Source organism: Cricetulus griseus, chromosome 2 (assembly GCF_003668045.3).
Source record: "Cricetulus griseus strain 17A/GY chromosome 2, alternate assembly CriGri-PICRH-1.0, whole genome shotgun sequence".
NCBI classification, from domain to species: domain Eukaryota; kingdom Metazoa; phylum Chordata; class Mammalia; order Rodentia; family Cricetidae; genus Cricetulus; species Cricetulus griseus.
Genome location: NC_048595.1, coordinates 436,252,986 through 436,280,660, shown reverse-complemented (window position 1 = coordinate 436,280,660; position 27,675 = coordinate 436,252,986). Strand labels below are relative to the sequence as shown.

The 27,675-nt window shown below is 39.9% G+C and overlaps 1 protein-coding gene across 1 annotated transcript in view; it reads left to right on the top strand.

Annotated features, from left to right (window-relative positions):
- Pid1 (phosphotyrosine interaction domain containing 1) overlaps positions 1-23,616 on the top strand; it is a 115,582-nt gene extending 91,966 nt beyond the window's left edge. Inside the window, exon 2 of the mRNA XM_035439260.1 lies at positions 22,966-23,616. Within this exon, the coding sequence (XP_035295151.1) occupies positions 22,966-23,442 (477 nt within the window). The 3' untranslated portion in view covers positions 23,443-23,616. The remainder of the gene's footprint in view (positions 1-22,965) is intronic.
- Positions 23,617-27,675: the final 4,059 nt, after the last annotated feature.

The window sequence follows — 27,675 nt, the reverse complement described above, 5'->3', positions numbered from 1 at the left end:
ATCACAGACACACTCAGTTCTTCTCCAGCCTTGGCATTTCCTCCTAAACCTTGGTTCTTCAGGAATCAATCATGAATCCTCCCCCAGGAGATGTTAGCCTGATCCTGAAACTAGCTTTGGAGCCCTGCTCTAAGGCCATGGTACCCATGGCTCCCCCAACATTAGACCTGACACACTGGTTGTTTATGATACTTGTGTCCCTGTGTTGTTCACACCAAGTGAGCTACATAAAACGTGTTCCTTGTTATATTCCTATGCCTTGGATAATGCCAGCTCATGGAATATTCTCAGTAAATATGCATTCACTGCAGAAAACTTCACTTTGGGAGACTGCAATGAAAGGATAGGAAAAGCTATTCAATAGACTTTGCAGTTGGTTTCCCAAATTATACTTGCTGGAATCTCCATGTCAAGTAAAGACGTGGGTGGTCCCTCTGCTATATGGTTACTTGGCAGTGGTTGATAGAACTCTCAGTTCCTAAGTGCTTTAGCATGGTTGGGGAAGAAGGAAACTTGAGTGTAAAGCCTGTACAATGCCCTTTGGACTGTGGAGCTAGGCAAACTGAGTTGCCTCTCTGAGACTCAGATTCTGCCATCAATCAACAGAGTGATGATGACCTTGAAATGCATACAGGAAATTGTGAAAACACCTGCCATAGTGCCTGGAACAGTAAATTTTTTTTTATTTCCTAGATAGCAATGCATGTGAGTCATAAATACTGGCATTTCATCTTGGTCAAGGCTTTACAGTGTCTTTTTCAAGAATTCAAGTCACTGTGGGGAATATGATTGACCAGTCCATCTTAGTGTCTCCATTCTGCTTTAGAAACTAACCCTACAACTTGAAACCACTTGGCATCCCTCCCTCTTTTTTTCATCATCAGCATCCTTCAGCATCCCTCCTCCTTTTTTACTCACTCTCCTTCCCTGTTTTCTCTTTCCTTCTCTCCTCCCCAACCACCAACCAACCAACCACACACACACACACACACACATACACACACACACACTCATATTCACTTATTACCTCTATCAGTTCTACTGTTTCTTATCCACGTCCTAATTTCTCACCTGTTGCTCCTTTTGTGTGTTTAAAGATAGTTTATTTAACATTAATGCAAAGATATACAATATAGTGAGAGTCAAATAACCCACCTCCCAAAACCTCTCCTATGCCCCCACCTTTTCTTTGCCACTTCCTTTGTATCTTATCCTACCAAAAATAGTCAAGAAAATGCCTCCCAGATAGTTTTTATTTTCAATGGTTGATTGCTGCTATCGTTGTTGTCAATCTGTTGTTTATGTTGTCTTGCATTAAAGGATATTAAAATAGTTTTGAATTATATTTATAAAATTTATATTGAGATGGCAGAGAAAAAAAAACATCAGTGTTGTCTACCTTTCTAAGTGCTAGCATGTTTTCCCCTTGGTCATGTTACTTTTCATGGATTTCTAAAGCTATCAGACTGTGGTTATGAAGGTTTTTTTCCCTTTGTAGACATACTTCCTGGTCAAAAAATGGCTCTTATGAAAATGATATACTATTCAGTGGTGGGAAATCTAGGCTTCATTTCTTTCTTTAAGTAGCCCACTTTTTATTCTTCAGCTTTATCTCCCCATGTGAGTAACTTATTGAATGCAGTTAAGGCTTCTCCACTGATCTGGCATCCTCATCAGGTGTCCATAAAGGTTCCAGGACAGGAGAGACCAAAGAAAGCAAGAGCTTATCAAAGAGCCATAGCACTAAAATCAGGAGAGTCACCTGTGAAGTGTCTGTCATTTGGGCATCTTTGCAATACAGGCGCCGTGATCTTCTGAATGTCCATTTGGTGTGAGAGAATCATCTTCTCCACATCGACACTTACCTGAATTGTAACCAGTAATGAGACCATAGGGTCCTAATGCTGAGGCACATAGCTCCTACAAGGCTCCCCAAACAGCAGAAGACACGACTAGAGAATTGTTGCTGTGACCTCATCTTTCCTGTTGAGAATGTGGTGTTTTCCATTAGAGAACCAGGACTTATGAAAACTGTTCTGTAAAGAAATTATGCATTTAAAAAATTCCAAGCTGACTTCCAACAACATTCTACTATATATATGCACCCTGAAGTGATGCTATGTAAAGTACTACCGGGAACTATTTCTCTGGCATCTGGGTCTTCATAAACAGCAGCTCTTTGCGAGCCTTGAGGGCTGTATGTATTCTGATTGCTCTTCTATTAGGGACCCACAGCCATCCACCTCAGCGCAGTTGGCCTTGCTAATTCTTAACTCAGAAGAAAAAAGAACTTTGTGTTGCTAATTGCCCTTTAATTCTTTTGTAAACACATAGTTCAGCAGGAAATCTTTGTCCCATTTCTGTAGTTTATTGTATACCTATCTTAACTCTCCTCTGCTCCTCTTTGGCTTTTAGTGAGTGGGAGTGGAAAATCAGTGCATTCTCTGTACTGTCATAACTTAGAGCATTTTATTATTGTGTAATCTCAAATACCTCTCAAAATCTCTTTGGAAAATTGAAACAAAAACCCAGAAGAGGGGGACGTAGGGGGGAAGAAAGAGGGAGAGAGTTCTACCATTGGATAGGATCTACAGTATTCATTTTTGCTTGATTCCAATTCCCTAGTGGTATTTCTAATACAATCTTTAGGTGTTTTGCTTGCAAGATTGACTTTTTCCTAGATAACTGTAGCCACCACAGTGTGAGCATTTTCTCCCTGTGATGGAATGCTGTTTTCATTGTGCACCTGTAATTCAATGAGACAAAAAGACAAAGGCTTGTTTGCAAGGGGAAGGTGCAGTGGACAGAGCCAAAGATGAAAAAAGAATGCTTTTATTAACTTTTTCATTATGCTGGGTTGAAGGATTTTGTCTGTTTCTGGTGTTGAATCCAGCATATCTCAAGGTCAGCAAAAAATAATAATTTCTGTGTGTTATGATAAAGTTGTGTCTATTGCTAGATAAATAAAACTTAGAAAAAAGTTGATAGTCCATCTTGAAATAAATAACTTTGGCATACAAAGAGCAGCTAATTCTGCATATCTTTCCTTTACTGCTGTGAATGAAATATGAGGAAAATAGATCTCTAACATTAGCATATATCTGAGTATAAACCATTAGGGATATTGAAGTAAAATTATTTTAATCATATTGGCAGGACAATTTGTCAAACTGGAAATTGATTTTAGCAAGAAATGTGTGAATACCTTTATTACGAGATAGTTTGCTGGCTGTATTGGGAAGAGGCACATGAGGCAGAAAGATTAATCTGTTTCTGGGCTGTTATCAGAGGAATTGCTTTTCATTTTTTAGAGGGGACTCATTTATGCTATATTATATTGAGGCTTTATTGATGTGCTTGCTAGATTTTGCATTTCCTAAGGGTAGACTACTTAGTCATATAGATTGTTCTTCTTCAGATGACAGGTAGGAAGTTTGCCCAGTGAGAAGCAGTATGTATCTGTCATCTATGACCATGATACTGCTTTATAACAAATCACCCCAATCTCACTAGCTTGCTATGGATTGATATTATGTTTATAAATGGCAATGTGTTCGGAGATTATCTGGGGTGCATCGGTCAGTTAGTAGTCCCAGAGTTAGGCCTTCAAGGCTTTCTCACAGCATTTGTATCATTTAAATAATTTGGTTTAAGATGCTTTGGATAAGATTACTGATATTAGTCACAGAAGAACAGTGTCCATGAAGAGGCAAAGTGGGTCGCTTCAGCATGACTATGTATAGCTATTGCTGCCTTTGATGGATTAGTTTTTAGCTGAAATTCTAGGTTTTTTGGGTCTGCAGTCTAGCTCTACCCCACCTAGTAGTTTCCACTTAGAAAAGTGGCCCAGTCTCAGAGTCTTGCTTCTGGCATGAGAAATAGATTCCTGTCTTGCAAGATTAAGCCCTAGTTGAATGTCAAACATGGAAATGTTGGCCGACTTTTAGAACAATGAGACTGTGGGTGTGGAAGTTCAAAATCCATGTCTGTGGCTATATTCTCAGACTGTTTAGAATAGAATTAGGTGATACATTTGTAAATTTTCTCAGTTAAGGGGAGGATCATCAGTTTATCAAATGATACATTTTGTATGTCAACCTGTATACATACAGATATTATAAAGAATAATTGTATTGGACATTCTTTTGTATGGAGGAGGGCAGGGCTTGAACCAAGAACCTTGTGCACAAGCATATGCTCTGCCACTGAGCACAACCTCCAGCCTGTAGTTTTCTTTTCTTTTGGCATTCATTTATAGTTGTAGTCATAGCAACTATTATGAACAAAGGTTTCTCTTTCCTGGCCCTTCCCACAGCCACTTCTAAATAATCACTCAGAGACTTAATATTAATTACAGGATGTTTAACCTATAGCTCAGGCTTATTACTAATTAGCTCTCACAACTTAAATTAACCCATTTCTACTAATTTATGCATTGCCACATGACTGTGGCTTTACTGGTCCTCTGGCATCTTCGTTCTGGGGTAGCTGGAATCTCTCCCTGACTCTGCCCTTCTTTCTCCTTTCTTTCTATATCTCTGTGTGACTTTTCCCCTGGCTTTATTCTGCCTTGGTATAGGTCAAAGCAGCTTCTTTATTAAAAATAGAACAACACATATTTACAGCATACAGAAAGATTATCCCACAGCAAACTTTTCAAGATAAATAGATTGCATATAAGTTGTGCTTTGCTTTAGAGCTAAAAGTAGCATTTTTATTTGGAAAGTAAAGTGTTAATTTCTGTTGGACAGGAGTGTGTTCTGAAGTGTGGTCATCCCTCCCTGTGGAGGCAACCTGAAAGGCTGATGTGACACCTGAAGCTTCCAGGAGCTCTTGGCTCTGATTTGTACTATAGTAAATGGGATGGGATGTTTTTCTCATGAGGGCAGAGAATTTTACCATTTTTCACTGTGTCTCCAATATGTGAGCCCCAGCCTGGTATGGTTTTGGTGCCTGCTGAATGTTTGCTTTCAGGTGGGCAAAGGCTTCTTTTGCCTTCTTTGACCACTTGGTATATTTATGTTTTCTGAATTCACAGATTTTGAGACTCTGATTTTGTAAAATTCAAATCTACTACTTTTCCTAATAGATGTAAAAACTCAGACAAGAAACAAAGCTATCTGAGAAAGATCCACTCAGGAAACAACAGAACTTAATATAACTTCAGCCAAGCTTATATGCTATTGCAAATTTATATGTGTGTTTTTCTGCTTGGCAGATGTTTTAATTTAGAGAAATATGCCTTCCATCCATACTGTGGTTGTATATTATGTTTTGGTTTACAAATACTCTGCTGCTAGATTTGTGTGGCACAGGCTTCTGCTGATAGAAGGTATTGGTAACTAAATCATGCCTTTAAATAATTTACTGTTTTACAGCAGTTATATTCAGAACATAGGAAAGAACAAAAGTCATTGAAACAAAGCTGTGTTTTGTTTCACAACAACACTATTGTTACTTATAAAGAAAACTTTCAAATGGTTTCAAACCAAAGTTTGGGTTGCTTTCATTATTCTGAGTCCACTATCAACATTTGCAGAGAGCCAACTGCTGCAATTTTAATTGAACACCTTTTCCCTTCACATCAACTGGAGGCCAGAGAGCCTCTGGGTAATTTTCAGACCAGGTTTATCTCCCTTCCTAAAATAGCACTACCTCCAAGTAAAATTAGACGATGAATTACCAAGTAAATTTAATTCACGGATGAGAGCTTCGGGGGAGAAAATGGACCAACATGAAAATCTGCTTTTAAAGCAGCATGTGCTTTATCCATCTCCATTTGTTGAGAAAAATTCTCCCCAAGCTAAGGCCTGTCTGACAGCAATTAGATGGAAAGGTTTCTGGTAGCGGGAGAGACGGTCAATCTACTCCCTGGAGAAGTAGGAACTGTTATAAGATCTTATTCCTGGCAAATTGGTTAAAATAGGACTCTTTAAAATAGAATACTTAATTGGAGAGTTTCCTTCTATATTCATTACTGTAAAGATGTGAAATTTCTTTGCATTAATATTTATACATCTCTGCATTTTTCTAGGACCCACAAGAAGGTGATTTTGAATGTCCCTCTGATGTTACAAACATCCCGTTGTAGTCCCTAGTCCACATATCTGTGCAGTTATATGCATGGACTGTGTTTACTCCTTTTGATGAGGAATTAATTGGGCATTATGATGTTTTTTAACTACATAAGCAAAATTTGGAGGAAGGGGGAGGAGGGTGGGAACTTGTCTTTGGATGGGATAGCAAAGAGAGGTAACAATCTGTGATACTCTGAGCCCATGCTGCCCTGTCTCTCAGCAGAACTTGTGTAGTAAAATATGTTCTGCCATGAATAACAGGAAACTGGGACTTTTCTGAAGGAAGATGCCTGGTGAAGGCATGGTTTTAGACAGTGAGTGAATCAACTGAGGTCATGTTGCAAAAGAAACATGTTCCTTGTTAAACGGAATATATGGTAGGAAGGAAGAGAACTGAGGACTCTTGAGGAATCCATACTGGGCTATATAGCTGGCCTACACTAGTTTGTGACAGAGGAAAGATAAGAAAACTGTGGTGTACATATGCATATCCATATACATATACCTCATGTACCCACATCACACATGTGCACACTCACGTGCATAACATAGAACTTTTTCTCATCCGTAAAGAGCTCACTCATGTTTGCAGGAAAATGGATGCAGCTGGAGAATCCTGTTAAGTAAAATCATCCAGCATAAGAAAAAGCAGCATCGCGTGTTTGCTTTCATTTGCAGTTGCTGAATTTCACACAGACATGTATAACTGTCTATGTGTATATGACACGAACCCTCATATAAAGGATTTGGCAACATCTGCATGTCATCTTGAGTACTGGGGAGAAAAGATGGGAGGGTCCCTGGGGTCTGCTGGACAGCCAGCCTAGTGTAATCGGTAACTACAGATGAAGCAGGAGAAGCTTCTCAAAAGAGAGCCATTGAGGAAGACACTGGCCATCAACCAATCGCATCCACACACAGGCCCTCACATGTTCATATACGTGTACGTGTACACACATACACACATGCTCACATGCATGTATTCCATGATTCAGATAGTAATAAGCAGTCAGAATTCCAGTGCCAAGAACTATTGTCTCCAGCCCTCTTTTTTTCTGCACGTTTTTACTTTTAATGAGCTAAAACATGTTCTATTAACATTTTGTTGCTTTTGTTTTTAATTAAAATATATGGAGAACTTACTTCCTAATGCAGTAAGAAGAAGAAAAGCTAAGAGTTTGACGCCTAAATAGGCACTGAGCCTAAAGTTCCACAGAGCCCACTGATCTTGAGATGGGACATTCTATTCCAAGATTCCTAATGGCCATACTCTCTTGTCTCTGTGGTGAGCTGTGTAGGTGGTACCTTGTACATATGCCAGCATACATACATACACATATGTACACACTGTTCTCAGGTGCAGTGCTTCTGGAGAGGGACCACAACTTCATAGGACCTTTCCAAATACACTCCCGTTTGACAGATACAAAAAGGCACCCAGTAAGGATCCACGATGCGGTTCAACAGAGCCTAAGGACCTCTCTGGGTCTGCACAGTCTGTCTGGACTCACAATAAGGGGCTTGCAGCGACAGCAATCTTGAGCCTTCTGTGTGCATTGTAGGAGCAGAATGACACTTGAACCCTGCTAGAGAGCCTTTCTGTCTATTTTGACAACCAGAGAATTCCCCTGGGCTTTCTTCTGCCATGGCCCCCATTTGGCGTTGTGATGTGGGAGGGAGCTGTGTGCTCTAATGGGGAATTCACAGACAGGGATGATGTACTGTTGCTTGTCGGTCTGGAGTCTTGCAGCCTCTTCTGATATTGCTTCAGGGACCACACTTCTGTGGAGAGCCACAACAGCAGATAGCCGGAACACTGGGATCTCTTACATTGGAGGACGTTTTATAGACAAATGGCTTTACTGTTTGGGCATGATCCCGAAGTTTCTTTCTGCAATCAATATGTACAGGGCTTTGGCTCCATAGAAATCATTATACATATGAGGCACAGGCAGATGTGAATGTGTGTCTCTAAATACAGAGTATATCTATGTCTATGTGTATATGTAATTGATACATAAATGCCCCCCAAGGTAATAATGAAGCAAAGTAGTTCTTAGTGTACATGGTGCTTCTGGGGAAAGACAGTTTACCACCATGCCCCTGTGGTGGTGCAGCAAATGTTTTCAGAGTTACGCGTATCCTGTGTATATGGCTTTATGTGATTTCCCCTCTGAAATAAAAATAACGCAAAGGTGGTAAAAGGCTTTTGTGATCTGAGTGCAGTGAAACCAAGCCTAAGATTTCCAATTGGTTAAACTTATAAAAAAAAAAAAACAGTTACAATCTATCTCCTACACAATAGTAAATTCCTGACTACCTGGTCCCCTAACACTCAGCTACTAGGTTGTCACAATCCATTTGGGGGGATGATTATTTTATGGTGTATTTCTGCTCTTTTGCCAGTATTGCCTTGCAGTTCAAACAGATTCAGGCTTCTGACCAGCACTGCCATTGCCATCAGTTTTATTTATCATCATTCTGGACATTCTGGGCAATCAAGGGGGATGTAAAACAAAATGAAATGCAAACACTGGAAATAACATATAAACAGTCTTTGTGGAAACAAGAGTCAGAGAAATTGAATGCATCACTTGCAAAGGAAGCAATGTGGATCACCATAAAGCACACAAAAAAATACCATCTTATTGGCAACTAAAACAATACCAGGCTAACAGTTCTTAGTTGTCAGTTTAGTGAAGGTGGTAATAAAGATGGCTGCCCTTGTTGAAAATTATCTGGTACCTGGTAAGACTCTCATATGTAGTTACAGGATATGGCATGGATTAGATGTCCTGGAAGGGCAATTAAATATACATATCAAAATCTTAAACATTTTCATGTTTATTGCTACAGCAAAACTGCTCCCAGAAATTTGCCATAGGTAGTGTGCCTATGTGTTGCTAAACACTTTGAAAATGTAATGAAACTAATGAATTCTGTCTTGAAAAAATACAAGCATGTGATGCAAGCAAATCTGCATTTAATCTCTCACACTGGGTAGTGATTGACAAAATGGTAATTACTCACAGTGCATGAATTACTTTTCATTGTTCCTGGAACCCCAAGTACAGTTACTGTGACAATTGGAAGAGACCCAGAAAGCTCAAATCTGTGTAACTCCATATTTAATAGATTCCACAAGTAAAATTGTGTCTGAATGTATTATATTCCATTATGTTTTTACTTATTTAGTTTAAAAATGTTGAGACAGGTAGCTTAAGTAGCCCAGGCTGGCAGGCAACTCCTGGTCTTCCTACTTTCACCTCCTGAAAAGACTGGGATTGTAAGCAAGGTATGCATTACCACAAAAATACTTCGTATCAGTAGAAAAGAAAAAAAATGATTGTCAGGATCCTGTCTACAGATGGGACAAGACTCACCAGTGCCTTTAACATGAAGATCCTCATTCTTTCTTTTCATTTATATTTTTAAAGTTTAAACAATGCCCTTATGGTAATTTCTTTCTCATTGTTGTGACAGAGTACCGATAGAACAACTCAACAGAAGAAAGGTGTGTTTTGTTTCACTGTTTTAGCCCTTCATGGGAAGAAAGGCATAGGTTTATGTGCCAAGAGCGCTTTCTGATGACTCTTCATGAGGCAGCAGACAGTATAGACAACTGGACCCAAATTTTGGGGTGTATTTCAAAGTCTGTCCTAAAGTCTCTACATCCTTCAAAATAGTGCCACAAGGTCTCAACTAACACTCAACACATGAGCCTTTGGGGACATTGCAGACTCAAAGCATAGCATACTCATCCCCGCCCCAATTTGAGTGTGTTCTACTTTTTCCTAGATAAAGTTTGGGTGACTGACAGACAGGTAACACATCTTTGCAGCATCTGTTACTGTGTCATTTGGTTGGCGTCAGATTGTCCCCTGTAAATGTGTCTCTCCATTCATAATTACTAAGAATCTCTTGGGGAAGTACCTTGTGCCTTTGTGAATATTTTTCTCCTCAACATCTCTAGTTTTAACATCTCTTTATGTTTTTTTTTTTTTTAACTGAAAGTTGTATTACAAGATGGCTGCCAAGTTGTGACTTTGTAGTTCCATCACCTCTATTGCCTTCATCAGTATCACGAGAACTTCACTTTTCCTTCCAGGTATTCATTAATTTCTATAAATAAGAACTGACCCTGACCTCATTGTAAATGTTCGTAGCCAGACAGCCCTGTGTGGTCAACAGGAGTGCCTTCATGCTGTTGCTGTCCTTCAGTCTCAATCTTGTCATTCTAGCTTCCTACTTTCTGGCATAGTGCAATGTTCTGGAATGGTCTCAGAGCTTTAACTGTTAGGCCTGGAACCAGTTCTCTCTAGGCAGGACTTTTTACACCAGGCATACCACTGTTCACAGGGCACTGGACACAGGTAAGAAACATGTGTACATGTGTGTATGTACCCATGTGCACAAAATCAACCTGTGTATTGATACCAGTATCTATCTGTCTACATACATCGAATGCCATGGATTTGTTTTAATTACTTAGACCCCCCCCAAGGATTTTGCCTTCCATATTGGCTTCCAATAGGGAGAAACCTTTATTTACTGTTTTAACTTGCAGGGCTAGCAAGCATAAGTAGGTTCAGGATCACACATCTTCACCACTTTAAGAAGCAAACAGAAAATATAATTCCACATTGCTTTGTAGTTTTTCTTGCTCAAGCCTGCTGGCAGAATGTCAGGACAGCTGAGAGAAACATCATTTGTGTGTTTTGTCCCCTTCACTTTGGTTGCATGTTTACTTTGCAACCCAGTGAGACTCCCCAGTTTTGTTCTTATTCCACTTTGAACTCTTTCTCCCCATTCCCGTTGCCTCAGTTTTCCTAACACTAGAAGCCATGACTTCGTGGAACGGTGTTGTAAAAGCCGTCATTTCCCCCAAGTGTGTGTACTGTTCTTACATCACTGTGAGCATCACTGTGAGATTTAAATCCCATTACCAGCCACCCTGTGTTGGGAACCAGTCCCTGTTCTTTCTGGGTTTCCCTTTTCCTAACTGAGAAAATTCATAAAAATATGTGCCTTTGCTTCCTCTTCTTGCTTATACAGAGCAGTAGCTTTTTGGTTTGCTTTGATTCACATACAATATAGCCCATAAGTCATTCTCTATGAATAAATTCCTCTTTATAGTATAATATAGTGCCTGTAACACATTTTTGTAATAGCATCTTAGATGAATGTAGTGTAATTTACCAAACTTCTTTGTTTTGCAGGAGCATGAAAGTTTTTATGTGTTTTATAATCATAAGTGATGATGTAATTGATAAAGTCATCATGATGGTACATTTTTATATTGATGAAGCATCTATGGCAATTTCCTAGGTGCATGCAGCATTGCTAAAGCAGAAGGAGGGGATTACACATTAACAGTTAGTTCCATTCTAATGTGTCACACCAGTTTGCAATGCAATCATCAAAAAATGAGAGTGGCTGTTTCCTCCTGTTCTTGCCATCAAGAAAGCAAGCAAGGAGTAGTATTTTGGAGGATTTGAAGGGAGGAAATGGAGGGGAGAAATGATGGAATCATACCCTCCAAATAAAAAAAGCAACTCTTTGACAGATTAAAATCAGGAAGGTGGCTAAAAAATGGAAGACCAAACCAAGTGTGGCTTTTATAATATTTCTGCTCCATCTTCTATGATTTTCTGAGTCTTAAGTATAAGGGTTGCACTTTAGATATATCTGTTGAGGTTGGGCACAGTTCCCTATTCTCTGCATTTTGACCAAATGTGGGTCTCTCTTATAGTCTCTATCTTTTGCAAAAAGGAGCTTCTTTGAGAAGGAGTTGGAGCTATACTTATCTGTGCACATAAAGATGAACATTTGGAAATTATATTGATTCAGGAAAATGACAGTAGTGGGTTCTCCTGTCAGGAATAGACCTTGCTTTGAAAAATGGGAATATAAAATCAAGTTAACACAGAACAAAAAAACTTCAGTGAAAATTTGTGTCAAGGTTTTCATATGAACTTGTCTTTACTGCTCTGGAATACATGGCAATTCATGATAGTTTTCTATCAGTACCTGTCCTTTTTGATGTCTACCTCCATAGGACAATTAAGAGCTATGTTGTTTATAGCCAGTTGCTTTGTATATTTATCACTTCTTACACAATAGTGCACCAATATTAGTCTTTTCAAAAATTGACTGCCTTATGTGGTCAATTTCTGATGAGCTGTGTGCCAAGGAAAATGAACTGGAAAATGTTCCGAGGAGTGAGACTGGGGACATTTTCCCCTACCGCAGTACCTGTGCCCTGAAACCATTTCTCAGGGTGACTCTCAAGCAGTGCGCCAGACATTGATTTATCATTAAGAAAATGTGACTATTTGAGGGCTTATAGTAAGCTTCTGAACTTCTGTCCCACTCTCAGTATACCCCACTGATGAGAAAGCAGAGGGTAAAATAGCAGCCTTGTCATGAAATAAATTGTTCTGGTGCCACTGGGTGGATCAGCTCTGGGTCTGACCATCCTGAGGTCAACTCTCCAGATGGGACCTGATGAAGGAATGTGGGTTTCAGTGTGGTGTCATTTTTATTAAGTGCCTTTGTCTTCAGGGGCATACTTCAGTGCCGTTTAGATAAATTGCTTCAGTCTTTGACAGTGACGGTGACAATATTTCCAAGCTTCACATATCCAAGATCCAAATGACAGGACAAATTGCACATTGGAATTGCTTGGTAAGTGCAAGATAGGATGTGAAAATCTCATCTATCTGCTTTACTAAAACAAGTTAATTTCATATGGATATAATAAGCAAATTTTAATCACTTAAACATGTAATTGTGAGGCATACTCTGTGGTTAATAGCAGAATGTCACACACACACACACACACACACACACACACACACACACACACATACACACACACACACACGACTTCATTGCAGTTAAAATAGAACTTTATTATTCCTGGATATCAAGTCTTATTTAATTTACTACCCAAATTGTATACATTCACATTTTACAAAGACAATATAACTCTCAGTGAAGTTCCTATGAATCTGATTTTAGATTTTGTCAATGGAACCCATGAAAATTTTGGAGCTATAAAATATTCCTCATATTTCTGGCCTTAGAAAAATTACTGAAATATTATGTAACAAGGGCTTAAGCAAGTATAAGCTATGGATAGATATGCACTTGAGAAATTTATTGTTTTTAGCCTTATTGGTACTGTTATAAATAATATCCTAACTAAGTAGGCAGATAGCTTGAGGAATAGATAGTCTTGCAGGGAATGGTACCAGATCTACCTTCCTTATGAATATTGTTTGCTTCACTCAGTCATCACTGACTTAGATTCTAGTCACAATCAAAAAATACCTATAAACAACTGGCCACTGTAGTGCAAACTCATATAGCCTCTCCACCATTACAGTACCTATGGTATGACTCATAGAAGCCAGATCATGGAGTGGCATGCCGAGTACAGGGACATTCTTCTGCAAGGTGGGAGACACAGACCCAAGTGCTACTTCTGTTTACTGGTGGCCCCTGAAGCTTCTGCTACCTTCTCATTGGAAAATGGGTGGTTTGGATTAGATCGGTAGTCTCCACTGTGATCAATGATAGATACACATTTTCTATCATACATCCAATGCTTTGAATTATTCCCTTGCCCAACCTTCCCAAGCCTCAACATATAAATGAAATTCATTATTTGTTAAATTATATGTAGACATGCCACAGGAAAGATACTGTCAGTAAACACATTTTAAAGGCTTTTTGGAACATGAAAAATAGTTAGGAGATCCCTTTCACTATTTTTCTGAATGACTTTGGGATCCAGAAAGTTTCAAATGGAGATTCCTCAACTCTTTGGAGAGTTGTATACGTAAGCCAGACAAGGCACTCCAAAGGAGCCTCTGGGAGACTGCCAGGTGCCTTCTGTCAGGTTGACCTTCTGTCTGAAGGGATCATCCATGTGAGGACAGATGGAAAAAGCTGATGACAGCAAGGATTCTGAATCTTATTGTCCAAACTTAAGTCCTGCCCCCACTGGACAAATTGCTTCATTTTCTCCCTAGTCCCCTAGTCTACAGAAACAGTGTAATAATATTCCTTACTTATGGGGTCATAATGAAGGGACATGATCAATATTAACATTTCACCAAGAACTTGTATAAAGGAAACCCTGGGTAACTGTCACTATCTGTCACTGTCCAACTGCTGTTGCTGCTTTTGAGTCTTGGCATTCAGGAATTATTTTCAGTCACTACCTTTCTGTCTTCACTCACTGTTCTTCTAGAATCTTCCATACTCACTGTTTTGTGGACAAAAATTTCATAGCTTTCACTATGAACACCATGACCATTGTCATCTCTTAATACTACCTTTGCAAATTAAAGCACATGATACATGTCCATAATTGGCAGATCTGTTTGCAGTTTGGGCTGTAAAGTTATTGGCAAGAGTACACTGGTCCTCACAGTATCCAGTGGAGCTTTTTGCTCCTCTTTGACCAGCAAGAAGAGAGAAGATTCAAGCTGAGGTCATAAATAATCCCCATGTTTTGTCATTCCCAGTTTTCTGAAGTATGCTAGTAGAAATTGGTGTGAGAGCAAAGGAGTTTCACTGTGATGTTTGACCCACGGTTAACAGTGGCTCATGTTTTTCTCATCGTCTATGAGGTTATCTGACTATGTTTCCTCTATCTTCTGTTCCTACCTTGCTGTTTTCTATCAGCCAGAGAAAGGCAGTCTCCTACAGAGCACTGAAGATCAAGGTCTTTCACATCCCAAGGGGAGCTTCTAGAGAGCCTTTGTTCTTGATGGGCCATTTTTATTGAGAACTCCAGAGGTAAACTGGACTGATGCCCAGCTTTATAAAGCTGGGCTCATGTAGTTTGTAAGGCTGACAACTCCTTGGTTGCCAGGGCATGTGGGTTCTAACACTATTAGCTTTCCATCTTGCATCTTGTTAGGGGCCAAGGTCACTGCTGTTCCCATCTTGTCCCATCTTAAGAGAAGTGGGACAGGTTATAAGAAGAATGAGATATGGACTGGCTTGTAGGAAGGAGGTACAGTGCTGGCTGAGATGAAGAAAGACCTCAGGAACCACGGCTTGTTTAGCCACAACTGAACAAGACTGGTGGGTTATTCGTGAATGGAGAGCTGGTGGGTGGGTTGGACAGCTCATGCCTGGGAAGAAGGGGTTCCAAGGACAAACACTCTGTGGGGTTGCTGCCAGCCCTGTGGACACTCTGTGGCTCCCTCACACGTGCAGCCTGTGTGCTGTCACATGCTGTGAATGTCCTCAGATAGTCTCTTCAGTTGGGATTGTATAAAGCTCACTGACACTCACTGCAGATACCTATTTGGGGTGTGAGTTCATACCATTAAATGACACAAGAGGACAAGTTTTCCTTTCTCTGCTATTTGTTTATTGCTCTTAGAATGATTCATTTACACTCAGTTTTTTACTCCGTGACCACAGAACAGATTCCAGTGTTTATGGACTGAGGCTCGCTTTTAATCTTCCCAAAGGCCTCTGTTCTTGTCATCTTAAAAGTCTCTTTATTTATTCCCCCTGGAAGGTAAAGAACTGAAAAAAAATCTGTGTACAAGTTTGGACAGATTTAGTGACCAGTTTTGAAACATGGAATTTTTTTTTTTTTTTTTTTTTTTTTTTTTTGTAACTCTGAGGCCCCAGAATATTGTACCTCTTCGGGTCAGGACTTAGAAGGAACCCATTCATCAAGGAAACATTAGTCTCTTTCACACATCACGTCTCTCTGATCACCTGCATCTGACATTGTTTACAGTTGTGTTGGTGGTAGGAGACCCTACAGAGTCACATACTGAGCCTTGTGTTCTTGGTGCCATGTAGCAGCAAGGATGGCAAGCCTCCCATGCAGGGGATCTAGGGCATGGGATGTTTGCTCTCTATAGATTTAGAGCAAGCCCCTGTGACATTGCTGATGTAGATGGATACACCTGCAATGCTCCAAGCTCTAGGTTTCTGTTTGCCAATACCTAGCTACTTGCTGACCACAGAGTGTGTGGTTGCATACACAGTTGTTAAACACACCGTCGAGAATAAGACTACTGCCACAATTTGAGTCAAATTTGAAGCAAGCTTTGTTTTTTATTAGTGTACACCAAAGAGCTGGCCTGTGACTGCCTCCCTAAGTCGGGTTAGAGAGAGCAGCCCAGAATCTATTTCTTGGGCCCCCTTTAAGGAGTAAAATCATGAGTAGTTGCAAAGAAGCTTTAAAGAGGAGAGACAATGGGACAATAAGGAAATACAGAAAAAAAATCTCAAAAGACATCATGTGGTCACTATGTGATTAGGGAAGCTTCAGAGCCAAGCAGGAAGGGTGCAGGGAGGGTCAGGGAGGGTATGGGTATTCTCAAAAACAAGTCAAGGTCATGGGTTGGGCAAGGTCAGGTTCTAAGAAACAGAGAGCAACTCAGCTTCAGTAAATAGAAACATTTTTAACAATACACATAATGGCCCCTGTCTTCAAATTAGAGTCAAGCAGATTCTTCACAGAGTCATTGAATTTGAGAAAATGAATTTATTTTTTTAACTCTTTAAATTGACAGATTATAGTTGTACATCTTCAAAGAATCCAGGAAGATAGTTTTGTACATTGAGTAACTATCAGATATTTGTAAATATTTTAGATATCTAACATTTATCATTTCTTCATGATGAGAATATTCAAACTCCCGTCTTTTGGCTATTTTGGGCTATCTCATACAATACATTTGACTGTAGTCACTCATCTATCTATGGAAGATTTGATTTATTCTATCTGGCTATTGTTTTGGACACTTTAACCAGGCCCTCCCCTCTGCAACTCTTCAATCTTCTGCTGGTGATTATCCTGCTCTCTGTTTCTGTACGCTCGGCCTTTTTAGATTCCACATATTTGTCATTTGTCAGAGATGCAAAAATAAGAATAACATCCTTATTTTTAAAATGTCTGGAAGTATATGAGTCTGGAAAAAGAGTTCCTTTACAATAGTGCCAGACAATTGAATCCTGCTGGCCATTTTGAAGGGCTAACTTCGTCTTAGATGCCTGTGACCTTCTAAGGACAGAGATAATGAAAACATGGAGGGACAGCAACAACAAATGGGGTGTCTCTCATCCAATAGCAAAATGGTCAGTGGGAATTCAGACTCTTCTAAGCCCAGTTCTTCACAGATCACTAAGCTGTTGCTCACACCCCACAATTACAAAGTGTGCTCATAGCATGACTACCTGAATGATTTTGGGTACATCTATTATCTTTACCTAAGTTCGGCACTTTAGAGAGAGTTAGTAATACAATATTCCCTCCCAAAGCAGCTGTGATAGCAAACTTTCAATCACAGCACTGGAAAGGTAGAGGCAGATAGATAAATCCCTGTGAATTCAAGGCCAGTCTGGGCTACCTAACAAGTTCAAGGCTCTCCAGAGCTACTTAGTAAGACTTTATTGAAAAAACAACAACAACAAAAAAAACCACCCTAGCCCACGGAGTTGTCAATGAATTTGATATATTTGATGTTTTTACCTAATATTTGATATAAATATCCTTTGTAACTTTTCAGTTCCCCTGGGGTTTGATTTTGCTGTGGACATATGTAAGTGATGACTTGAGACCTTTATCACTTGCTAAAATACTGGCTATTTTTCTGTCATTTGTGAAAGTAGACACTAGTTTAACCTGAATAGATTCAATTCATGCATCATGTTTTATCTCAAAGCTTTAAAATACCCTTTATAAATATCTATGTATTATTAAGTAGCTTTTATTTTTGTCTCATCAAAACTGTTGAGTTTCTAATCTCTACTCCATTCTTCCCCAAACACACTTCCAAAATAAAAGTGTTTTCCTTAGAAATCTTTATCCTATGGATAATAAACATTCATAAGGAAAGTTACATTTTTTTCTTGGCTAGCTGTCAGAATTTTACCACTAGGAAATTCTTTTTGATTTGAGTGAGTCATCTACAGCTTTTAATGAAGTTTTTTGAAAAAGTTCTTTTTAAGGTTCTTGCAGTTAGTTCTCTGTATAACTTTTAGAAGGAAGTGTGTGTGTGTGTGTGTGTGTGTGTGTGTGTATGTGTGTGCCTATGTGTCTGTGTGTGTGTATGTAAATGAGAGCAAGTTGAAATCAGATCAAAGAATTCCCCTTCTTCTAGACTTTCTTTCTTGGAAATATTTATATATTAAATATATAAATTATATAAATATATGAATATATAAATTTATATATTAAAAAGTTTATATAAACTTGACTATTTCTAGTTTCAGTGAATAGGATAAATGTATTTTCTCTTTAGGCAACCAAACTAGTTGTTTTCTTATTTTTTTTTTTGTAAAATACAAGATAAAAAAACCATCTTAAGCCATGATTTTAATAATTTTTATTAATTATTTGGGAATTTCATATCATGAACCTTGAACACATTTACTTCCTGGTCCTCCCATGTCTGCCCCTCACCCTTTTGCCCTCCCCCACCCCCCAAAAAAGGAGAAGAAACAAAAAATGAAAAATAAAACAAGTCTAATTTGTTTTGCCCATATATACTCACTGGAGCATGGTCAAACTCTCAGTGACCGGCCCTTTAAAGAAAACTGAGTCCTTCCTGACTCCAGTCCCCACCAGAAATCATCAGTGGTGGAGAGCTACACTTCAGCATCCTTATCACACTTTTAAAGAGTTTCCTTTGATGGATCTTAAGCAAGTTTGAGTATAAACTTCAGTAATATTAATGCAGGCAGATGTTCTAGTGCCATCACCTCCACTGAACAATGTAACTCTTTCAGCCTTGTAAGACAGAAAAGCTAAGGATCTCTCAAAGCCAGGGCTGTGCTCCAAGCCTCCATCTCTCACTACTCTAGTTTCTGGCTCTGTGATTTTTGCTGTATTAATATAAGATAAATCACAGTGTTTATCTATTTTGTGATTGGCTTGTTTTTACTGAATACTAACATTCTCAGAGTTTATCCATGTGGTAGCATATATAAGAATTTCCTCCTTTTGGAACTAAATACTCCATTACTAAATACTAAATACATGTGTGTATTCACTTGTATAGCACTGGTTGTGTGGGTTCTCTCCACATTTTATCTCTTAGGCATAATGGTTTCTTTGATCATGAGCGTACAAATCATCTCATTAAAATCCTACTACTCGCTCTTTTGAGAAGAAAAATGAACGAGTCATATGAATAAAAACCTGTTTTAACTTCTTGATGAGCTTCCCTGGTGTTCCATAGAAGTTGAAGATATTCATGATTAGATGCCAGTCCTCTGGTTGGCACTGTTGGGACACAGCAGGACTTGGGAGAAGGTCGGAATTAGTAGGGATATGAGATATTTCTCATGCGAGCCCCTTTATAGTTCTTGAGAGAAGGTTGTAAAAGGCTCAAGCTTAGCTGTCCCTGTCCCCTTGTCTTTTCTGCTCCTGCTCGGCATCTGACTTCTTCTTTGTAGTCGGACTTTTTCTTTGGGATCCCCAGCTCCCCAGCAATAACACAGAGACTTATTATTAACTATGAAATCTCAGCTGCTAGTTTAGAGTTGTTTTTAGCTAGCTCTTATAACTTAAGTTAACCCGATCCTATTAGTGTATGTGCTCCCCTGGGGCTCATTACCTCATCTATGTCCATGTTGCTTCTTCTGCATCTGGCTGGTGACTCCTTGCCTTCTTCCCAGTGTTTTGTATGCCTGAAAATCCTGCCTGTCTATTGGCTATTTAGCTTTTTATTAAACCAATCAGAATGACACATGCTCACTGTGTATAAAGAAATATTCCACAACACTTCCTTCTATATGATACCCTGCCAAGATGTGCCTATCAGTTGCCCTTACCAGAGGCCAATCAGTGCTCCCTTGCTCCCCACCCCCACCCTGTGTCCCAAACTTAGGGCTAGGCCAACCTCCTTTATACATAAGTAATCTGGACTAGGCATTTTTCCTTGTTTCTCTTCTGTTGTAATGAAACACTGAACAAAACGCAACTTAGGGTAGGAAAGAATTTATTGGCTTTACACTTCCAGGTCACAATGCAGCGTTGAAGGGACATCAAGGCAGGAGCTCAAGCAACAACTTGAAGCAGAAGCTATGGAGGAATTCTGCTTGCTGGTTCATTTGCTGGCTTATGCTTATGCTAGCCTTCATCTATAGACTTGGGATCACCTGTCCAGGGAACAGACTCAGCCCACCATGAGCTTCTATATCAAATTAATAATCAAGATAACCCCCACGATCATGCCCACAGTTCAATCTCATTCAGGCAATCCATCAATTGAGACTTCTCTCTCAGGTGACTCTAGGCTGTGTCAAGTTGACACAGCTATTTTACTTCCTGATGAAGAACTGGTCAAGGCATTCTTTCCAGGACTGCTTCAAATCCTCCAAAGTGGCATAAGGACTCCACTTTCTCATCTTGCCAACACCTGTAATCATCCATTGCTTTGGTAACAGTCATAGTAATGTAATAGTAATCGTAAGGCGAGAACTCAGGGAAGGAACCTGGAGGCAAGAACTGAAGCTGAGGCCGTGGAGGAGTGCTGCTTACTTGCTTGTTTCTCCTAGCTTGCTTGGTTTGCTTTCTTATACCTGCCCTGTGGACCATTTGCCCAAGAGTGAGACAGCTCATAGTTGGCTGGGACCTCCCATATGAATTATCAATCAAGAAAATGCCCTGCAAGCCAATTTAGAAAACCATCTACCTTTTGCCTCTGGGCTTTTTACCTTTTTCTATTCTATCTGCTTTTCTTTCCTACTTACTCCCTGACTGGGGCATTATTCAAGACTGGATTTTATTTCTAGCCAGCTTTTCTTAACTTAAAAATGATCCTGTCTACCTTTTGCCTCTGGGTTTTTACCTTTCTGTATTCTATTTGCCTTTCTTTACTTCTTACTCCCAGGCTGAGGGCATTTTTCTCAACCGAGTTTTCCTCTTAGCAGACACTAGCTTGTGTCACATTGATGAAAACCAACCATTAGCAATGTTGAGCATCTTTTCACATGTTAGTGGACATGTGTCCATCTTCTGAAGACAAAAGTCTGTGAAAGGTCTGTGCCTTAGTCTCCTGAGTTCTGGGATTGAAGATGTGCATTGTCAGTCCAGCAAAACTACTTTTTAAAAGGGAAGCTCTTGTTTCAGAGAGAAGCATGCTCAAAAGGTTGCGCTAGGACCCCACTTTCATGTTCTAAAGTTTTTGTATGCTTTCCCTGTGGTCCCACTGAGCATAACCATTGACTTGGAGTCATCGTGCCCAAATGTCAGCTGTCGGTTCTACCCCCTTTCCATGAACCTTTTTCTAGGATCCCCTTTCTCACATTCATGGTATTTAGAGCTCCATGTCTAAATTTAAACCCAATTCTACAAAACTTTGCATTGTTTGTTAATTGAACGCTGTAGTTTTTTTTTTTTTTCCTTCTGGGGCCCACCACACAGTTCCCAAACAAATATTCGGAGACTTATTCTTACTTATGAATATCCAACCTTAGCTTGGCTTATTTCCAGCCAGATTTTCTTAAATTTTCCTGTCTACCTCTTACTTCTGGGCTTTTGCCTCTCTCTATTCTATATGGCTTTCTTTCCTTCTTACTCTCAGACTGGCTGTGTGGCTACGTGGCTGGCCCTTGGTGTCCTCTTCTCCTTCTCCTTTTTCTCATTCCTCTCCCTCTTTTCTCTGTTTATTCTCTCTGTCTGCCTATCCAACCTGTTTTTCTCTCATGACCAGCTATTGGCCATTCAGCTCCTTATTAGACTCATCAGGTGTTTTAGACAGGCAAAGTAATACAGCTTCAAAGAGTTTAAGAAAAATGCAATATACAAGAATGCAACACACCTTTACATAATTTAACAAACATTCCACAACATTAACAAATGTAACACATCTTTAACTAACGTTCCATAGCAGATCACTTAGGTTTCATTTAGTTCGTTAATGTCTACATTACAGTGGCAACAGTTCTACACATTCTGATCAGAAAAACAATAGCATATACCTCTTGGTAAATTATGAACAATGGCACATGTGGGCAAAGGACAACTAGTGGAGGTCAATTCTCTCTTCCATCATGTAGGTTCAGGGATTAAACTCAGGTCTGCAGACTTGGCCACAAGTGCCTTTACCAACTGAATCCTTTTGCCTTCCCCCAAGCTTTTTGTAAAAGACAGTATTGAAATCCTTTGGAATTATTTCCCCTCCTTTTAATAGTGCCTATCTAGCTATTTGATAATCTTACATTCTAGTCTTCCCTAATCTCTCAGCTACAGTCGCACAATCAGAGGCCCATCATTCCACAAATTGTGTAGGTTGAAAAATAGCCCCCCCCCCCACAGTGTTATCAGCATTGTTGCCTTTTTAAATTTTCTCAGTGGAAGGGGGAAATCATGCTTCTGGCTGTAATTTGGATGGAACACCTTTTTTGTGTCTTTGGTATTTGCTGGAAGCAAGCAGCATAAAGGAAATCAAAAAGGGAAGGATTTGGGCAAAGGATCCAGCTAAGAGATAAGCTTCATAAAGGCTTTGTTTTGCAGATGCACTGACCTCCTGATTTCCTGCTGTCTTTGAGCTCTTGCATTCCAACTGATTGAAAGTAAACTTTTAGTGACCCATGCTTTCACAGAAATGCCAAATTAAATAAAAGATCATCATCATTGGTCATTTTTAATTTAAAAGGGGTTTGGAAGAGGGAAGGAGTTCTTTGGGTATTAGATTTAAAAAAACAAATCCAACTCTGTTTAAAGAGTTTCAATGCATTTGCCCTGGAGGAAACTTGCTAGGAAGGAAAGGAAGAAACTCTGCTTCCATGGGGTCAAGTGAGCTTCAGGTCTGTGTCTAGTCTCTCAGCCTAGAAGACTGAGCTCAGTGCACCCAGCTGACCTCCCACTTTGCTTCCTGTCTCCCATCTGCAGGTCACCTATCTGGGCAAAGTCTCTACCACAGGCATGCAGTTTTTGTCTGGTTGCACGGAGAAGCCGGTCATCGAACTCTGGAAGAAACACACACTGGCCCGAGAAGACGTTTTTCCAGCCAATGCCCTCCTAGAGATCCGTCCATTCCAAGTGTGGCTTCACCACCTTGACCACAAGGGCGAGGCGACAGTGCACATGGATACCTTCCAGGTGGCTCGCATTGCCTACTGCACAGCTGACCACAACGTGAGCCCCAACATCTTCGCCTGGGTCTACAGAGAGATCAACGATGACCTGTCTTACCAGATGGACTGCCATGCAGTGCAATGCGAGAGCAAGCTGGAGGCCAAGAAGCTGGCACATGCTATGATGGAGGCCTTCAAGAAGACTTTTCACAGTATGAAGAGTGATGGGCGGATTCACAGGAGCAGCTCATCCGAAGAGGCTTCCCAGGAATTAGAATCTGACGATGGCTGAAGGAACTTAAGATGTTCCAGCGAAGGCAGCATTTGGGCAAGGAGTTTCAGAAGATAGATGCGTCTGCAACGATTCAAATTTGGTAATGAAAAGACTGCCAAAACCATTGGCTGGCTGACCATGCTTTTTAAATTCAGAAGAGCAATTCTAAATCTAAAGAAATGTATCATTAATTATGTGACATTGAAATCTGCTGCTGCTGTGACCATGAGGAGAGTGGGGTGTGGACAGGGAGGAAGGTTCCAGACTGCCTTCTCGGTGTTTTTCTCCTATTCCAAGGCTTCCTGGTGGGAGATCTCCATGCCTATTTTTCACCATTCTCAGGCAAATACTGTGTGGCTGTAGTCTGATGAACTGTTCCAAACTGCCTTATGAAATCCAACAAGAATGTTAGAGGCATCTCTGTGGTCCCTAGGTGGGTGGGTGGTGTGGGGACATGATGCTGGTGTGGAGGCTGCAGGATGGAAGGGACACGTCCAGGTGAATGACAACTGACTGCTCCTCTTCCCTGGCATGTTTGCATACACTCTCCTCAGTACGTGAATCAGCACAGCTTGGATTGAGCTTTACAACTAACAGCACGCTAGATGGCAGTTAATTCGCAGTTAAAGATAATGCTTTTATTTACACGAGTATATCAAGTAGTGCCCTCCTATTGTATTCACTTTGTCTATTTTCTTAGAATCCTTGCAACTAATGAGCATTTCCCTCCTCCTGCCCCTACCATGTTCTTTCTCCTTCCCAAAAGGGGTGGAGGCTCAACACACTGCAGGACTCCAACGGGAAAGAAAATAACAAATTAACTAAATAAACAGTCATCAAACCTACCAGGAGTCTCAGACATCAGAAACCCTAGAAAAAAAAGGGGAATAGGGTGGCTAAAGTCTGTAGAGGTTGCCCTTTATTAAGTCCTGATTTACAGTAACTTACTGTAACTTACTTGGTTCAGCTCCTGCTGGATGACTCCTTCGTGGGAAGTTTAAACTCTGACATGACATTGCCTGGGAAGTCTTGTTCCATCATTTTGAACATTGAATTCAACATTGAACTCAAGTAGGGAATGAGTGAAATCCAGTCAGGTTGCCTAGAAATCCCATGTCTATCTGGAAACCTAAAGGGAAATGTGATCCTGTTGTCCTGAAGTCAATAATGTCTTAGAGTCAGAATGACTTTTGATTATCAATTCTGAAGAGAAATTTTCACTGATAGCTTGAGATCTCTCAATTTCAAGATCTTTGCCTATCATAAAGAATCATGGAAAGTGTTTGTTAAAATATACACATTTAAGGTGAATAGACACATTAAGAGGGCACACAATCCATTTTTCAAGTGATGTTGCTCCTTTAAAAGGTGTGTTTTATTTCTGGTGATGTTAGGGGCAACGGGGCACCTTAGAAGCCTTAAGTGAAAGCTAATATAATCCAGACAGCAATGGTGTTGGTATTTTTGGTCTGTGTACCTGTGTGTCCATGTATGTGTTTTTGTGTGTGTGTATGTCCCCTGTGTGGGTCCAGTTTCAAGGCATGTACAATAAGCATGGAGTCGTATTGCTGAGGACTCACCTCCTGAAGATATGCTTGTTGCTTTATGACATATGTAAACTATTCTTTAGATAAATGCATTCACTCTTTAATAAAAATATGTTTGTGTTAATAAAGCCAGGGTCTTTCATACTTTATATGAACTTCCACTTTTTTTAAGCAATGGAAATTTGACATGTAAAATAAACCAAACTTGGTAAACAGGGCAATTTTATCTTTTTTTAAAATTGATCATACTTAAGAACATTCCTTTGTGTTTAAAGATATTTTTCAATTTGTTTTTCTTAGCTGGCTGCCCCTTAATTGAGATAATAATGATAGTAATGGTGTTGATCTTCTTGCTTAATGCGATGAACTTATTTCAGAGAAGAATGTTTCCAAACATTTGGCAAATAATGACTGTTTTAAACCCCTCATATATCTTTGTGGGACCCACCCTGAAATTCTGAAAGGTAAGCCTAGAATGATTCCTTTGCAGAATGGATAAAAATGTCTCCCCAGGCCACGATCTCTCAGAGTGGCCACAGTAATAAAGCAAAAAAGCTGGCTGTGGGGAAATGTCCTGCATGGAACCGGGAATAAATAGAAAGGCTTTGAAGGAGAAAATGTGGGCTCCTGCAGAACAGACGGGATCTGGTGTGGGCTACTACCTAATTCTGATTGGAATGGAACTTCTCTGATGTTGAAGTTCTCCCAATTTCATTTTCATACTCTTCTCCTTGAATTGAAAGGAACAAAAGAGTGAAGAAGAGAGGGGTGGGGGAGACAGGAGAGAAGGGGAGAAAGGAAGTAGGAAATGGAATGGAAACTAAGAATAAGAAGGGAAGGGAAAAAAATCAGCCATCACATCTCAAAACAATGTCATCTTCCTTTCCCCCTTCCTTTCTCTTGCCCACCAGAATTCCTGAACACAAAGTTATTTATTACAAAAGGTTATTGCTAGAATTCTGTTTTGAGTCCAAAGCATAACGTGCTATGTGACTGGCTGGGATAATATCAGCATGAGGATTCTGGTGGGAAGACAGGTAAGTAATGGAAAGATAAACATGTAATGTTCATGTTATCTTTGGATAAACTAATGAAGTCTTCTAGACAGCCACTTGTCACTCCTCTAAAAGGGAATGACCCTGCCTTTCTTCCTGTTTTAAGTGTTCCCTGTCCCCTTCTGTACTACAGTTTCTGTTACTGGTCACAGGCTTTGCTTTTGTGCTCACTAACTCCGACACAAGTCAGACTGACTCACTGGTAATACGGGGCTTACTTTAGAATCTTAGATCTTCTGTATCCTTGGCCGAGGGGGCTCAGCCAGGACTTGTATTGAGATCCCCCTGAGGTTGTTGCAGTGTTCAGGCAAGATCTTTGGAATTTCATTTCCTCTCAAAACCTAGCTTATTTTAAATTAGAATACTAAAACATTCTAAACATTTTTTTTTTTTTTTTTTGCTATTTGTTTTTGTAAGTGTTTAACCGGTTAACAGGGACAGAATTTTAAAAACCAAGGTCCAAGAGCACAAATAACATAAAGTTTTGATCAAGTTCTTTTCCTTGCTATGAGCAATGGACAAAATTCTCTGTTTCTCCTAGATCAAGATGCCCCTTTGAGTTTGTTTTCGCTAGTAGATGAAGACCCTAGGAGATGACTCAACAGTTTCCTTTTCCCAGTTTCCTCAAAGATGTGCAAATAGCTTGTAACTGAAGTAAAGCATTGGCCCTTGCCAATTTACAAAAATGAATTGAGGATATATGTATAGTTGGGGAGAAAAACAATGTTAGATGAACCACACAGCTGAAATATAATACATGATCCAAGGAAACAGACAAGATATTGGCTGGTACCTGTGCTTAGCAGATTATAGAACACTGATCATGTAGTGGTTTCTGCTTGTCGATGTGGTTTTTATCAATGGGATGTTTTTATCAATGGGATGTTTTTATCAATGGGATGTTGAAGGAGGACACATTTCCGTTCTCACAGTGTGGCACATCGGGATTCAGATGGCTCACAAGATCATAAAGATCATACTATAGAAACATTCTATTTCCTTCTATCCCTTACTGTTTTCTTTTCTCTTTTTATTTCCTTCTGTCATCTTTACCACCTTCTCCCCAACTTCCTCCTTTCTTCCTTAAACTGCCTGTAGTTTACATCTCAGGCTTCTTGAGATGTCAGGAGGGAAGATAATACACACTCTGAGTCCTAGACCACACACGCTGCACAAAGTGACTCACTGATGCAAAGTCTGACCCTAGTGTAGGAAACCACCACGCATGAGTTACTTTCTGTTGCTGTGTGCACTGGTGAGCTTTTTGTCACCCTGATGCAAGTTAGCTAGGATCATCAGGGAAGAGACAACCTAAACTGAGCAAATGCCTTCATTCACATTGGCCTGTATACAATGCTGTGGGGACATTTTCTTGATGAAGGATTGATGTGGGTGGGTCCAGCCCAGCCCACCACAAGCAGTGCCAGCTCTGGGCAAGTGATCTTGGGTTGTAGAAGAAAGCAGGCCCAGCAAGTCATGGAACTTAAGCCAGTAAGTGGCACTCTTCCATGGCTTCTGCTCCAGTTTCTGCCTTGAGTTCCTGACTTCGCTCAAGATGGGCTATGAGAAGAGGACATAGCTAAATAAACCCTTTCCTTATCAAGTTCTTTTGGGAAGAATATTTTATCACAGCAACATAAGGCAAACTA